Source organism: Malaclemys terrapin, chromosome 2 (assembly GCF_027887155.1).
Source record: "Malaclemys terrapin pileata isolate rMalTer1 chromosome 2, rMalTer1.hap1, whole genome shotgun sequence".
Lineage (NCBI taxonomy): Eukaryota > Metazoa > Chordata > Testudines > Emydidae > Malaclemys > Malaclemys terrapin.
Genome location: NC_071506.1, coordinates 120,938,934 through 120,953,101, shown reverse-complemented (window position 1 = coordinate 120,953,101; position 14,168 = coordinate 120,938,934). Strand labels below are relative to the sequence as shown.

Sequence of the window (14,168 nt, the reverse complement as noted above, 5' to 3'; positions counted from 1 at the left end):
AGGAAGTTTCCCTGGCCCTTTGCTACTGTGCTTCAACCTACCCTCCCCCCTCACAATGGGCAGGGGAGAGGGAAAGGAGGGATCAATTGCTTGCTGGTCCCAGGAGGGTTGCTGTCATCTGTGCCAGGCACAGGGGATTTTTCTTACAACAGACCTGGCAATTAAGCCATTTTCTCCCTTCTTTTTCTTCAAAGCAAATTTTAAAGTGGGTATGGGGGGGACTGGTCTGTCTGCCTGCAGCTGGAGAAACGGATGAAATTTGGCAATTTCTCAGAGATGGAGCCACACTTTCCCTGCCTCTGACTGACAAGTTTGGTCTGCCTCCAAGACTACATAGAGCACACTACCCAATGTCATGGATCTGTGGACCTCATTATAAATAAGAAATGCAAATTGATAACACTATAGCAAAAGTATTGAACAAAGAACACTTCCCACAACTAAACAAAGTTATTGATTCACATTTGAAATATGTCCAGCAGAACACACTTAATGAAGAGATTACAGAAAGGTGAATTGATGGTAACCCACAGTATGCTTAACACAGGTCTCTGTACTTCCAAGATACATCTCTGAGAATCATAAGATTGCACTAAAGTCTCTAGTTTGAATTTTGTCAGGTTTGTAAATATTTGGAATTATGCACAGAGACTGCAATGTGAGACAAAGGCACAACTATTGCATTTACATGAATGATGTAAAAAGGAATTTGGGTGTATACTATACAGTGAAAGATTACTGGAAAGGAAATGAAGTTTCAGTACTATGTGGATTATAAGAAATATCTGAAGATTGCTTCTGTGTAATAGTGCAAACTGTACCCATGAACTTCAGTAGAAAGTTTGTCCAGGACCCCCTTGAAAATACTGAAGGAATAAACTGAGTATAGTTGTTGTACTAGGACATTTTACTTCATTTAAGTACAGCAAATTTCACCAGTGCTATGATTTATACAGTACACAAAATATGTACATAAAAGAAAACCAAACCCATCAAAAGGTGACCATATAATATATCTACGAAATGTGCAAATTTCTTTTTTAATGCAAGTTAGTTTAAACAAAGCATATGCAGGGATAGAATTTTACAGTAATAATGGAATGTACTGTATTCTAAATACCTCAATGATCTTTCATATCTACTGTACAGTGCAAACTTACAAGGCACAAACTCAATGCTGACACTATAGTGTTGTAAGTTACATTCAGGCACATCTTAGAACCCATGCTCCTTTAGAAAAAAAATCACAGGAAGTAACATGATACTACTATTGTATTTTGTTTAGAGAGGTATTTTCAAAATCTTTAAGCATTAAATTGATACATGCTATGCACTGTACTAAAGGAGGTACTTAGGACAATTTAGCCCATCATCTCAAAGTTGTAGCCTTTTACTATTTCCTCCCTAAATTTCCCAGGTTCTGAAAATAAGATCACAAGTTAGTTCCAGAAGTACCTCACTTACAATATTCAAAGACTGGTTATACCTTGCAGGCCTTCAATTCTGTAATCTTATGCAAGTACTCTAAAACATTCTATGTGTTTGGTCAAAATTCCTGCTGAAAGTAAATCTGAATTAAAAAAAAAAAAAAAAAAAAAATCAGTGAAGAACTTTCTTCCAAGATTCTTAAATTTAGTGAGTCTTTGCTAGATTGCACAGTGACAGATGTCTATCAGCTAACAGAATTAAAAAACAAAAGTTTGCTGTTTAAGGCAATAATTAAACACAGCATACCAGAAAAAGAGCCAAGTACCAGTTCAATATCCGTATTTCTCATAAGTACTGGCCATTACATAAGTTCAAAATATTAGCCTCCATCACAGTGTTCTTTGCTTACCTATTTTACAGGACATATACATCTACAAAATCTGATTTATTAGAAAATTTTTATGTATTTATCTAACTGAAAAGAAAGCAATTAATGTGCAGGCTAACTGACTGACATTCAGAACACTTGACAGATACACACGTCCTCTCCCACCCCCAAAAAGGTCATTTATTGTTGGGCTCAATGGGACTTCATAAATAATTTATAGCCAGGCCTACCAGATATAGCCTAAAATTTAACATTTAGTAAAACTTAACTAATCTTTTAAGAGATTTCTAATATTTAAATACAATTTACCACATCACTTTTGCTTTGCCATATGATCCTAAAATTATACTCTTAGTATTACCTCTCAGTAGAAGACATTTAATAGACATTTGAGGAAAACAATACAATACAAAAGCTCAAAGGGTCTTTGCAAAGATATCTTCTATTCCATGTGCAAAGTAAGAAGGAAGTGATTTTTTTTTCCATTGGCAATTATTTGAAATGCCATCAATAAGGAGGCAAAAATACCTATGAAAGAGAAAACATAAGGTGGAGTGTTCCATGACTGTCTTTGGTTTAGCCTTCCTGACCAAAGTCTTTTGTAAACTTCGTTAATTTTTCCAGATCCTGTTCATTTACTGTTGGTTTTGTGCTAGCTAGTGACCTTAGCATATCAGCCTGTCAGAGGAAAAAAAATAGTATAGATGAATATATTAAGAACATCAGAAGTATTTTCATAAACACAACATTAGCAACAGTATCACATCCAATAATCTTGCTGCCAATATGCACACTGGAAAAAAATCATCAACTGGATCAGCCATGAAACATGGAAGTAGCAAGTTACATTTATAAAGTATAAATGACCAAAACATTTACGTGCATACTTTCCATAATATAAAATATGTGGTCAATGAATATAGACAGAGGTATATCAGTGACATTTCTAACAGTGAAACCTTGGCCATTAAAATTTTTAGGTTTAACCTGCTCCAGTAACCAGCACACAATTTGGTTCATCATTGCTTAGTGGAAGTGAAGAATAAGAGCAACACTGTTGCTCACTATCATAACTTTAAACTACAATCATTTAATATAAGGGGGAAAAAAAGCAGGTGTTCTCAAGTACATGCCATGGTACAATACAATAAAAGTTGAGTTGGTATATAAAGCTAATATTTTATAACTGATATCTAGCAAAGTTTAGCTATTCATGACTGATGTAAAAACTATTTTTGGTAATTGGAGAGGGTTTGCCTAAGTCTCAAAAGGCTAATATCTGTGTCATTTCAATTCAGCCAACCACCACTATAACTCACTAGCTTTCCTAAACTTTTGCCCCTGTTTTTAGCAGCCTATATCTATGAAGCCAGAACCCTAGAGATAAAAACTACTTACTAATATTCAGGACAAAAAATTGTAGTTTCAATCCTACGTAGTACTGAATGACTGGAGTAGGTACATTACAAAACCATACTATTAAAAAAAAAAACTGCCAAACACATGAAACATGAACAGGGCTATTTTTTAGACAATGATCACAAATGAACTGACAACAGATACTACTCTTTAAAAGGAATCAACGCCTGATCTGATTAACAAGAGCGGATTTCTAAAACTGAAAGACAGAAACATTGGATTGCTGCCAGTGAAGAACTTGGGTTCCTTAAATGTGTCCAGCAATACCAGCTGTAACAATCTGGGTCCAGAAACGCCAAGGGGAGAAGAGGAGGTTACTCATCCTGTGCAGTAACTGACATGCTTCGAGATGAGTGTCCCTGCGGGTGCTCCACTCCAGGTGTTGGTGCGTTCCTGCACCTTTGCTCTGAGATTGTTACAGCAGTACTTGTACTGGTCACGCACGCGCAGCGTCTGACCCCCCCGCTCTGAGTGTACGTTAATACTACGCATGCGCGACTGGTCTCCTCAGTTCCTTCTCTACAACGGAGGCTACCCCAACTCCAAAGTAGAGGGGAGGAGGGTGGGTAGTGGAGCACCCACAGGGACACCCATCTCGAAGAAGGTCAGTTACTGCACAGGGTGAGTAACCTCCTCTTCTTCTTTCAGAGATGTTCCTGTGGGTGCTCCACTCCAGGTGACTTAAAAGCAGTGTATCTCAAGGAGGTAGGGACTTCGGATTTTATAGGAATGCAGTAGATAATACAGCTCTGCCTAATCGTGTATCAGAGAGAGGGCCTTGAGTAAGGGCATAAGACTTAACAAATGTGTGTTCAGAAGTCGAATGATGTCAGCCAGAGGAACTTTGCGTAGAAAAGCCACGGAGGTAGCCACAGATCTAGTGGCGTGAGTTCTGATGCCGGCTGGAGGCGTAACTTTCTTTATCTGATAGCACAGTCGGATACACTCAGAAATCCAGTTTGAAAGTCTCTGGGTAGAAATAGGTGTCCCTTTGGAGCGCTCCGCAATGGAGACAGAGTCTAGAAGAGTTCTTGAAGGGCTTGGTTCTATCCAAATAGAAGGACAAAGCCCTGCGTACATCTAACGTATGCATTGTGGATTCAAAAGAGTTTGCATGTGGTTTAGGAAAGAAGGTTGGTAGGTGTATCGGCTCATTGATGTGGAATGATGAATGCACCTTTGGAAGAAATTTGGGGTGTAGTCGGAGGGTAACTTTGTCCTTAAAAAAGTGTATAAGGTGAGTCTGCCATGAGAGCCGCTATTTCTCCTGCCCGTCTGGCGGAGGTGATTGCCACTAAGAATGCTGTTTTCATAGAGAGGTGTAAGCGGGAGCAAGTGACTAGAGTCTCAAATGGTTGTTGAGTTAAGCAGGACAATACTAAGTGAAGGTCCCATAGAGGGGTAGGAGGTTTAATGTCCGGGTATAGGGATCGGAGCCCTTTGAGAAAACGTTTGGTGGTTGGATGAGCAAAAACAGAGGTATCGTCGATCTTTTCATGAAAAGTTGTAATAGCAGCTAAGTGGACTTTGATGGAGCTGAAAGAAAGGCCAGATTGCTTAAGATCTAATAAGTAGTCAAGTATGGGCGGAAGAGGTGCAGAAGTAGGAGGAAGTTGTTTAGTTGAGCACCATTGTGTGAATCGCTTCCACTTTTGGAGATATGTGGTGCGAGTAGATTGTGTTCTGCTATGTAGGAGCAATCTCTGAACCTGCTCAGAGCATGCTAGATGGTTTTGGGAGAACCATGTAGGAACCAAGCTTTGAGATAAAGCATGGACAGAGGTTGGGGTGAAGAAATCAGCCGTGTTGCTGCGATACGAGGTTCGGAGTGAGGGGCAATGAAATCGGTGGGCGAATTGACATTCTGGTGAGGAACGGAAACCACGGTTGTCTGGGCCACAACGGAGCAATGAGAATTATTGTGGCACGATCTGTCCGTATCTTTGTCAGAACTCTGTGGAGAACTGGTACTGGGGGGAAGCACACATTAAGTGTTGAGCCCATGAGATCAGGAATGCATCTCCTAGGAAATGGTTGCCCAATCCCGCTCTGGAGCAAAATTCGGGACATTTCTTGTTCTTCACAGTCGCGAAGAGGTCCAGGGTTGGATAGCCCCAAACGCGGAATATATTGTGTATGATCGTGTCATTTATCTCCCATTCGTGATTCCAGGGAAAATATCTGCTTAGTTTGTCCGCGGTGGTATTCAGGGCCCCGGGAAGATAGGCGGCTGATATCCAGATGTTGTTCACGAGGCACGCCAGAGCTTCATGGCTTCTGTGCAAAGCGAGTGAGATTGAGCCCCTCCCTGCCTGTTGACACAGAACATGCATGCGATGTTGTCTGTCATTATCTGAACATGTTGGTTCTGAATGAATGGGAGGAAGCGATGGCAGGCATTGCATATGGCTCGCAGTTCTAGGACGTTTATGTGTAGGGAGGCTTCGGTGGAAGACTATAGCCCCTGGGCTGTATGGTGGGACATGTGTGCTCCCCATCCCATGAGGGATACATCAGTTGTCATTAGGAGTGATGGGGAGTCCTGGAGAAAAGGGACTCCAGAAGTTGGAGGGAACTGTCCACCATTGGACGGAGTCTTTGACTCTGAAGGGTATGGACAGAGGCTTGTTTAGAGCGTGTATGTTCAGTCTGTAAACCGTGGCCAACCAAGCTTGGAAGGCACCTCATGTATAGGCGTGCATTTTTGACCATGAAAGTACATGAGGCCATGTGGCATAATAGTTTCAGGCAGTCTTGTGCAGTGACCTGGGGACTGTTGCGAAGTTTTGTAACCAGGAGTTTTATGGTGTTGAAATGATCAAGCAGGAGAGACACTATTCCCGTTCTGGAATCGAGATGCGCTCCTATGAAATCCAGTTGTTTGGTAGGAGAGAAGGTGGATTAGTTTTTATTTGTAGGCCAAGGGAAAGGAAGCAAGCGATGGTAAGCTGCGTGGATCGAAGAGCTTCCTCAAGTGTTGAGGCTTTGAGGAGACAATCTTCGAGGTAAGGAAATATTATAACCCTGTTTCCTGAGGTGGGCAGTAACCATGGCTAGGAGTTTGGAGAAAACTCGGGGGGCGGTAGATAGGCCGAAGGGCAACACTCTGTATTGAAAATGTGTCAAACCAAGAGTAAAACGAAGAAAACGACTGTGGGAATAGTCACATGAAAATAGGCGGCCTGTAGGTCGAGGCTGAAAACCAATCACCCTACTCCAGTGCTGGGATTATGGTGGTGAAGGTAACCATTTTGAACTTTTTCTTTTTGATAAATTTGTTTAGCCACCTGAGGTTGAGGATCAGTTGCCATCCCCTGGTTCTCTTTTCTGTTAAGAAGTAATGGGAGTAGAAACCTTTCCCTCTGTGTTGTTCGGGCACGATTTCCACTGCCCCCAGTTGAAGGAGATGTTGCTCTTGAGAAGAGTCCCTGAACAGGGACAGGGAGGGTGGGTGGGAGGGAGGCAGGAAGGAAGAGGAAAGGGATTGAATAGCCAATTGTGACGACCTCTAAAGCCCACTTGTCGGTGGTAATATTTCACCATTGATGGGAGAATGGGCGTAGGCAATGACCAAAAATAGGGGTAGGTGGTGTAAGCACTGAAGTGGAAATATTGTTTTCTATACTCTCAACCAAGGCTTCAAATTCGCTTAATTAGTTGGAGGGAGTTGAGATGCTGCTGAGGAGTTGGGACGGCGGCGTTGGTATCTGGGTCTCTGGTGTTGCTGTTGCTCATGAGATCTATGGAATTGCTGGGTATATGTGAGATAGCATGGTCGCTGATAAGGCTGATATCTATATTATTGCCTTCTAGTCGTAGGGGTTTGAATTCCTAGAGATCGGAGAGTTGCCCTGGAGTCCTTCATGGAGTGGAGTATGTGATTTGTGGTGGAGGCGAACAGTTTGTCACCGTCGAAGGGGAGATCCTCAATGGTACGCTGGACCTCCCGGGGAAAGGGAGAGGACGAGAGCCATGCCCCTCAGCGCATCTTGACTGCGGTGGCTGTGGACTGTGCCGCAGTATTGGCCACATTAAGGGCAGCTTGGAGAGCAGTGCGGGAGATGATTTGTCCCTCGGAAACTATGGCTGTAAATTGTTTCTTTTCTTCTGGAACGTGCTCAATAAAGTCCATGAATTTATTGTAATTTTTGTGGTCGTACTTTACTAGTACTGCTGTATAATTAGCAACGTGAAACTGCAATGTGGAAGAAGCGTATACCTTACGTCCGAGCAGATCTACTCGCTTACTGTCCTTGTCAGAGGGGTCGAGCGGGAAAATGGTGTTTGTTCTTTTGGTTAACTGCACCTACTACCAGCGAGTTTGGCGCTGGGTGAGTAAACAGGAATTCTGAGCCCTGGGAAGGAAAAAAACTACTTTCGGTCTGCTCTCTTACAGGTAGGCAAGCTTGCAGCCGGGGTTTGCCAAATTGTCTTGGCAGGTTCTAAAAGAGATGCGTAATGCAATTCTAGAAGAAGAAGAGGGCTGCAGGATGTTAGTTAGTTCATGCTGCTGTGCAGGGACTTCCTCCAGGTTAATTCGTAGCTCATTGGCAATTCTTTTAAACAGGTCTTGAAATTTTGAGAAGTCGTCCGAAGACATCAGGGGGGAGGAGGAAACAATGCTTCATCAGGCGGAACAACTGGTTCTACCAGGTTAGAGACAGACTGTGCTTGCTCTTGCAGTTGTGACAGGGTTGCCTGGTGTCTGGAGTCAGTGGCAGGGTCGTCAGCTGGTGGTACCAAGCTGGTCTCATGCCTAACTACAGTGGTATAATGAGTGTGGTCACGAGTATAAGGAGCCCATGGAGCCCAATACTGCCACTGTGGTGGGAAGGACATGGGTAGTGCCTCCAGGGGTTCACGCCCCAGGGGGCAGGACCCTCAGAGTAGGATGAGGCAGCTTTTCTATGACCTCTCTTGATTGGGGTCTATGGACGGGAGATCTGATAAGGTGAAAATTCTCCCTGCAGCCCAGATTCCTCATCACTGGAGGAAAGCTGTGCGGACCTTGTCCGAGTGTCCAGAGAAAAGTAGGTGATAAGCAGGGGTGACTGCAGGATAGGAGACACCAGCAGGTCCCTTGAGTGTGTGAATTGTGGTGCTGCAGCGCCTCTGTGAGTGGAGGGGTGTGCGAGAGGAATTTGTTGTGAGGAGGGATTCCTCTGCACTGGTGTCCTAAGCGTTCTGTCACTGCCGCTAGCTCAAAGGCTGACGGTGCCGGGAGAGTGAGGGGAGCCTGCGCGGGGGGGTGGGGGGGGGCCGGCGAGAGGATGTCATGCAGGCTACTGTGCATCGGCACTGCTTCCATTGCGGTGCTGAACGGTGCTGTGTGAGAGGCAAGCAACTGAAAGCCTGAAGCCTCGGCACCGGAGATTAGTGCGACCGTAACCGCCGCAGCCGGAGGAGCCCGGCACATCAAAGGTACTCAGCCGGGGGAGCGTGGGGAGGAAAGCAGTACCCGGAGAAGGCTTATCCCTGCCAATACCCTTTGTGGGTGAGAGAGACTGATGGTTTTTTTTGAAGTTTTCTTTTGTCTCTTTGCTGTGGCGTACAGCAGAGTCAGAGCCCGGGTCTGAGGGATTTTTGCAGCAGGAGTAGTTTTAACCGCAGGTCTCTGTCTTTGCGTGCCCTGGATTTCAACTTGCTGCAGTGGGCACATTTTTCGGGGATGTGGGACTCCCCCAAACATTTAATACATTTAGAGTGGTCATCTGAAAGAGAGATGGCATCAGTACAGTTAGAGCAGCGTTTAAAACCTGGAGAGCCAGGCATGTCGGAAGCGGCTGCAGTGACAGGAACAAAGAGGTTTTTTTTGTTTTGTTTTTTTAAGAAGAGAAAAGACGGGAAAAGGATACCTAACTAATACTGGTAAGCTAAACTAAGAAGGAAAAAAGTTGAACAAGGGAGAGAAGAAATTCTCTAATGAGTCTGCTGAGCTCCATCTCAGGCTGGGGATGGTAGAGAAGGAACTGAGGAGACCGATCGCGCAGGCATACTATTTAGGAACACTCAGAGCAGGGCGGGGGCAGGCTCTGCGCGTGCGTGACTGGTACAAGTACTGCTGTAAAAATCTCTGAGCGAAGGCGCAGGGACGCACCAACACCTGAAGTGGAGCACCCACAGGGACATCTCTCAAAGAAGAACAAAAGGTTTGAACCCTCAAAATAAGTAGTTAAATCAACTGATTGCATACAAATGTTACAGTACTATAAAAATATATCAAGGTCTTATGAAATCTTGTAATGTTCTAAACTAAATTAGGAGATACATACACATTTTCATGTATTTGTATATATAGAACACTGTGCTGCAACTTCAGCCACACTTTACAGTAGGGTGGTGAGCACTCAGGCATGGAGGGGCACCTCCCAAAACAGTTGTTTACACGAACCCGGCTTCAGGCTTCAAGTAACTATCCGTTGTCCATCCCAGGAAAGACAACAGTGGACCATTACAGTTAATGGAAAGTCTCTGAAATAACTCGAAGTTGAAAAGAACACAGAGGCTCCCCAACATCAAATCAGGAAGAAATTTCACAACTGTGATTAACCATGAATCATCACGGACTGAGAGAAAAAAACAGAGAGAAAAGGAAAACCCTTTTAAAAACAGGCTTGGAACTGAGCTGAATCCAGAAGGGGACAGTCTCAAGGCAGGAGGCTGTTTGTGAATGCTGGATCCCTCCTATAGTTAGGGGGTATGCTGGGGAATTGTATTAAGACAATAGGTAACTTGTATTAGAAAAGGGACTTTATCTGACATAGAAGTGTAAAGGCTGAGGTTATGTCGTCATGTTTATTTTCTGTGTGAGTCAGATGTTTGCTTTCCCTTACTATTTCATCTTTGATCTGTGGATTTTCTATTAAATACAACTTTTTGTTCATTTTTGTCTCAAACAGGTCTCTGTTGGGCAAATTGTGTGGCATATGCGCGCCATGGTGACCTGAGAGCTGCGGAGCTGGTTTCATACCTTTGGGGGCAATGAACCACAGGGGAAAAGTTTAAGTGCCTGGGAGGACATATTTGGGGAGATGCAGGACTAGAAGGGTTGTTGGTGTCACTTTGCAAAAGAGTAAGTAGGCTAGTGAGAGCCAGGGTGACACCTTATGCTTGTGGGCTGACTACTGGTATCAGGGATCTGAACCATAGCTGCACAGTACAGAGGTCCCCCCAAGTACTAAGGCAGGCGTGACAGAACCCTTTACAGGTCTGGGTAGTCTCCGAAGTGTCACATCAGCTCTACATAGTACCCAAAAGGTAGACAAAAATCCTGTTAGACTATCAGATAGAGATGCAGGGCTAGACTTGCAAAATTGGGTGTGCACACACACATCTGTGTATGACTAACTTATGCAAATACCCTGAAGGGGCGCAGATACAATATGGCTAGTGTTAATTTTTAGTTTTTGTTTGTTTTTGGAAAGGAGATGGAGAAACACTGAAACCTAAGTAAAGAGCTAGTTTCTAAAAAAAGTTAATTCCAACTATAGAGGCTTTCAACACTAAAGAATTGTATCAGAATGGATGGCAAAATTAGACTGGTCAGTTTCACATAGAAGTTCTGATACAGACAGTAAAATGCAAGAAGTCAGACATCCATGGTGAAAAATAGTATAGAATATTTAAAAACAAACTAAGAGAGCAGGGTCAAACACACACCCAGAACCATATAAAGTTCTCTGTAAGTGCAGCAAATAGACTCAAGCTACGACTGGCTACTGCTTTCAGAACTCCCTAGTCATGCCAGAGATGCCATCTCAAAGGTGTCTGTCATTCAACTGAGAGCTTATAAATGCGTTATTTATTTATTTATTTTCTATTTTTGAGATGAATGGGTAATCATAAGAACTTGAGGTGGCGTCCTGCCCAGTAGGCAACTAGTGCCTTGGGGCTAAATCTTATTTACTCTGAGATAAACCTACTACAAATTAAAAGCCCCCAATGCAGATTACTTTTACTCTGAGTAAAAGTTTTAGCTAAGATACCCCAGTTAGTGCTTTTACATTTCATGAGCACTGATGATCTGATAAAATCTCTCTTTCACTACTTGAATAGGTACAACATGGACAGTGGCAGCTCAAATCTCTTCCCAACTCTCCCTCCAGCCAAATATACCTATATCCTCTATTTTGTATAGATCTGGTCTTGCAATTCTTGGAAAAATATGGCAGCAATAAGTGTCCTGTAACAGATTTTGCTATATTGATTGAACTGAAATCGAGTGAGCCAAAGATTATGATCTGTTTTAGAAACAGGAGAGAATTGTTTCTCTACACATGATAAATGTATTCTATGCTCCAGACTAAAAAATAATTATTTTAAAGAGACTAGTATTGGGGGGCGGGGGAGAAGAGGAGAGGGGACCCTCACACATCTTTATGCAAAATCCACTGAAACTACCATTATATACATATATAATCACTTGTCACAAAATTGTATTTGGTAATAGGAGTTTTCAGCATTATTTTCAAACTGTAAACACCAGCCTGCAGTATAACAATTGACCATATTCTCTCAATACAGCAATACAATCCTGAGATTCAGGGATGACAGTGATGGAAAAAATCAGTGATAACAGAGGGGAGGAAACTGAGGGGTGTTTGGGTGGTAGGGACCACAGAAAAGCAGGGATGCACAGTGGAGGAGCCAGCTGGTAGGCTACCACACAATTAACAGCTGATAAGAGAAAGGTTCTAGCTGCATGTCAGCTGATGGGCAGGATGAATACAGGGAAGCTGTAAGGGTGGGGAGAGTTGGCTCTGTATAGCAAAAAGGGCTTACAATTGTTGAACAAACTGTACCAGACTCATGACTAAAATAGCATGCTGGGATTAACTGAGTGCTGATGGGTGTGCTCAGCCCTTCTGAAACCAGGCCACTAATTTAGGTGCCTAACTTCAAGCACCCACGTGTGGAAAACTTTGCTTTAAGATTATGATAAAGTTCTATGAAGCATGAAGCAACACATTTCGTAATAAAAACAAAATTCTGACCATGGAAACAACAGGCTCCAACAGCTTATCCCCTGGGACATCCATCCAGGTCATTTCAATGGCATTAGGATCACCTGGGGAGCACGGAGTAAGCATGTCTTCTACCAAAATATTTGGGTCAGTCAGCGATGGTGCTCTTACCTGGAAATAATAAAAAAAAAAAATCATACAAGTGAAGCATTCTAGAAAAAAAAAAAACACCTTATAGACCACAGACAGAAGATAAAAAAAACCCCAAATGCCAATCAATACATTATTTGCTGCAGAAAGTAATTAATGTTGAGAGAACTTTTCACTATTTACTATGCAAGGAGTGGGAGAGGGGGAAGTTATTTTATTCTCACCTCCCAAAAGGTTCTCTATTGGTAAACCACCTGTTAGATCTTATGTCTTCAAAAAGTGTTAATATTTACTAACTACAGTTGACCCATATGAGATTCTTGACAATTAAAATAAATTTTGGCCTTATTTAAAAAGAGGGCACTCTTTAGTCTGACTTCCCTCCCACTAGTAGGCTCCACTTTCTTGCTGAAGTCCTGTGAAACAGAAGCCAGATCTTTTTTGACCATGAGGGTGGTGGCAGTAACAGCTGAACATACAGGTCACTTCACAGAAATCTTATCTGTTGCTTCTTTGGGGATTAAGGTCTAAGTTCTTGTAGACAACTATCAGTGCCAAAGAAGTTGCTTGAAGCGCTTCTGAGAAGCAACTATACGAACCTATAAACTGGATTAGGGAAATGCTAAGAGTGCCAAGAGTTACAGCTAACACCCTTTCCACTTTCTGCTAATAGTAGGGGCAGATCACCCAGCACTATCAGCCTTCCCGTAACATCTGGATAGTCATCCTAGAGTGCATAGCAGATAGGAAATCCCCACAGGTCCCTTGTAAACATTCAGCTACTGCTCCACAGAGTCTTCGGAGCCACTTTCCAGCTCCTGCATTACAGAACTTGAGATGGAAAGTGGGGCCATCTAGTGGGAGAAAAAAAAAGTAATCTTTAGCGGGAACACTGATCGACAGCCCTAGTATAATTTTTCCCACCCTTGTGCGGAATGAATTTTGTTATGTGCACCATACAGGTGCACATAACAAAATTCATGTGGCAGGGTGGGGCCAAGGGGTTCGGAGTGTGTGAGGGGGTTCAGGGCTGGGGAAGAAGGCTGGTGTGTGTATGGGGATGAGGGACTCAGGGCTGGAGCAGAGGGTTGGGATGTGAGGGGGTGAGGGCGCTGGGTGGGGTGCAGGCTGCCCTGCCCCGGGGGTACAGCGGGGGTGGGGGGGAGGGGAGAGAGAGCGCATTCCCCCCCAGCAGCACCTGGGCTGGGGGGGAGAGGTGCCTCTGCTCACCGCAGCAGCTCCAGCGGGGCTGGGCTAGGGTAAGGGCTCCTCTCCCTGGCCAAGGCAGCACCGGCAGGCCTGGGCTGGGGCACCTCTCCCCAACCATGGCAGTTCCAGTGGGCCTGGGGAGGGGCAACTCTGGAGGGGCTGGGGGACCTGCGTGGTCCTAAATAGCCTGCTGCGCGGCTATGCAGCTTACAGGGCAACCAGCTGTCGATTACTCGCAGTTAACTCATGATTAACTCAAATTAATCGCAATTTTAAGCGCACTATTGAACAATAAATATCAATTGGTATTCTATTAACTATTTTGGATGTTTTTCTACATTTTCAAATATATTGATTTCAATTACAACACAGAATACAAAGTATACACTGCTCACTTTATATTTTTCATTACAACTATGTGCACTGTAAAAATGATAAACAGAACGCAGTATTTCAATTTACTTCATACAAGTACTATAGTGCAATCTCTTTATCGTGAAAGTGCAACTTACAAATGTAAATTTTTTGTTGTTACATAACTGCACTCAAAAACAAAACAATGTAAACTTTTATAGCCTACAAGTCCACTCAGTCCTACTTCTTGTTCAGCT

General features: G+C 43.4%; 1 protein-coding gene across 1 annotated transcript in view; it reads right to left on the bottom strand.

The window, feature by feature from the left end:
* Positions 1–884: 884 nt before the first annotated feature.
* The window catches only part of VPS4B (vacuolar protein sorting 4 homolog B), a 43,508-nt gene continuing 30,224 nt past the window's right edge, over positions 885–14,168 (bottom strand). The window contains exons 10-11 of the mRNA XM_054018200.1: positions 12,229–12,369; positions 885–2,494 (exon numbers count right to left, since the gene is read on the bottom strand). Coding sequence (XP_053874175.1) covers positions 2,393–2,494; positions 12,229–12,369 — 243 coding nt within the window. The 3' untranslated portion in view covers positions 885–2,392. The remainder of the gene's footprint in view (positions 2,495–12,228; positions 12,370–14,168) is intronic.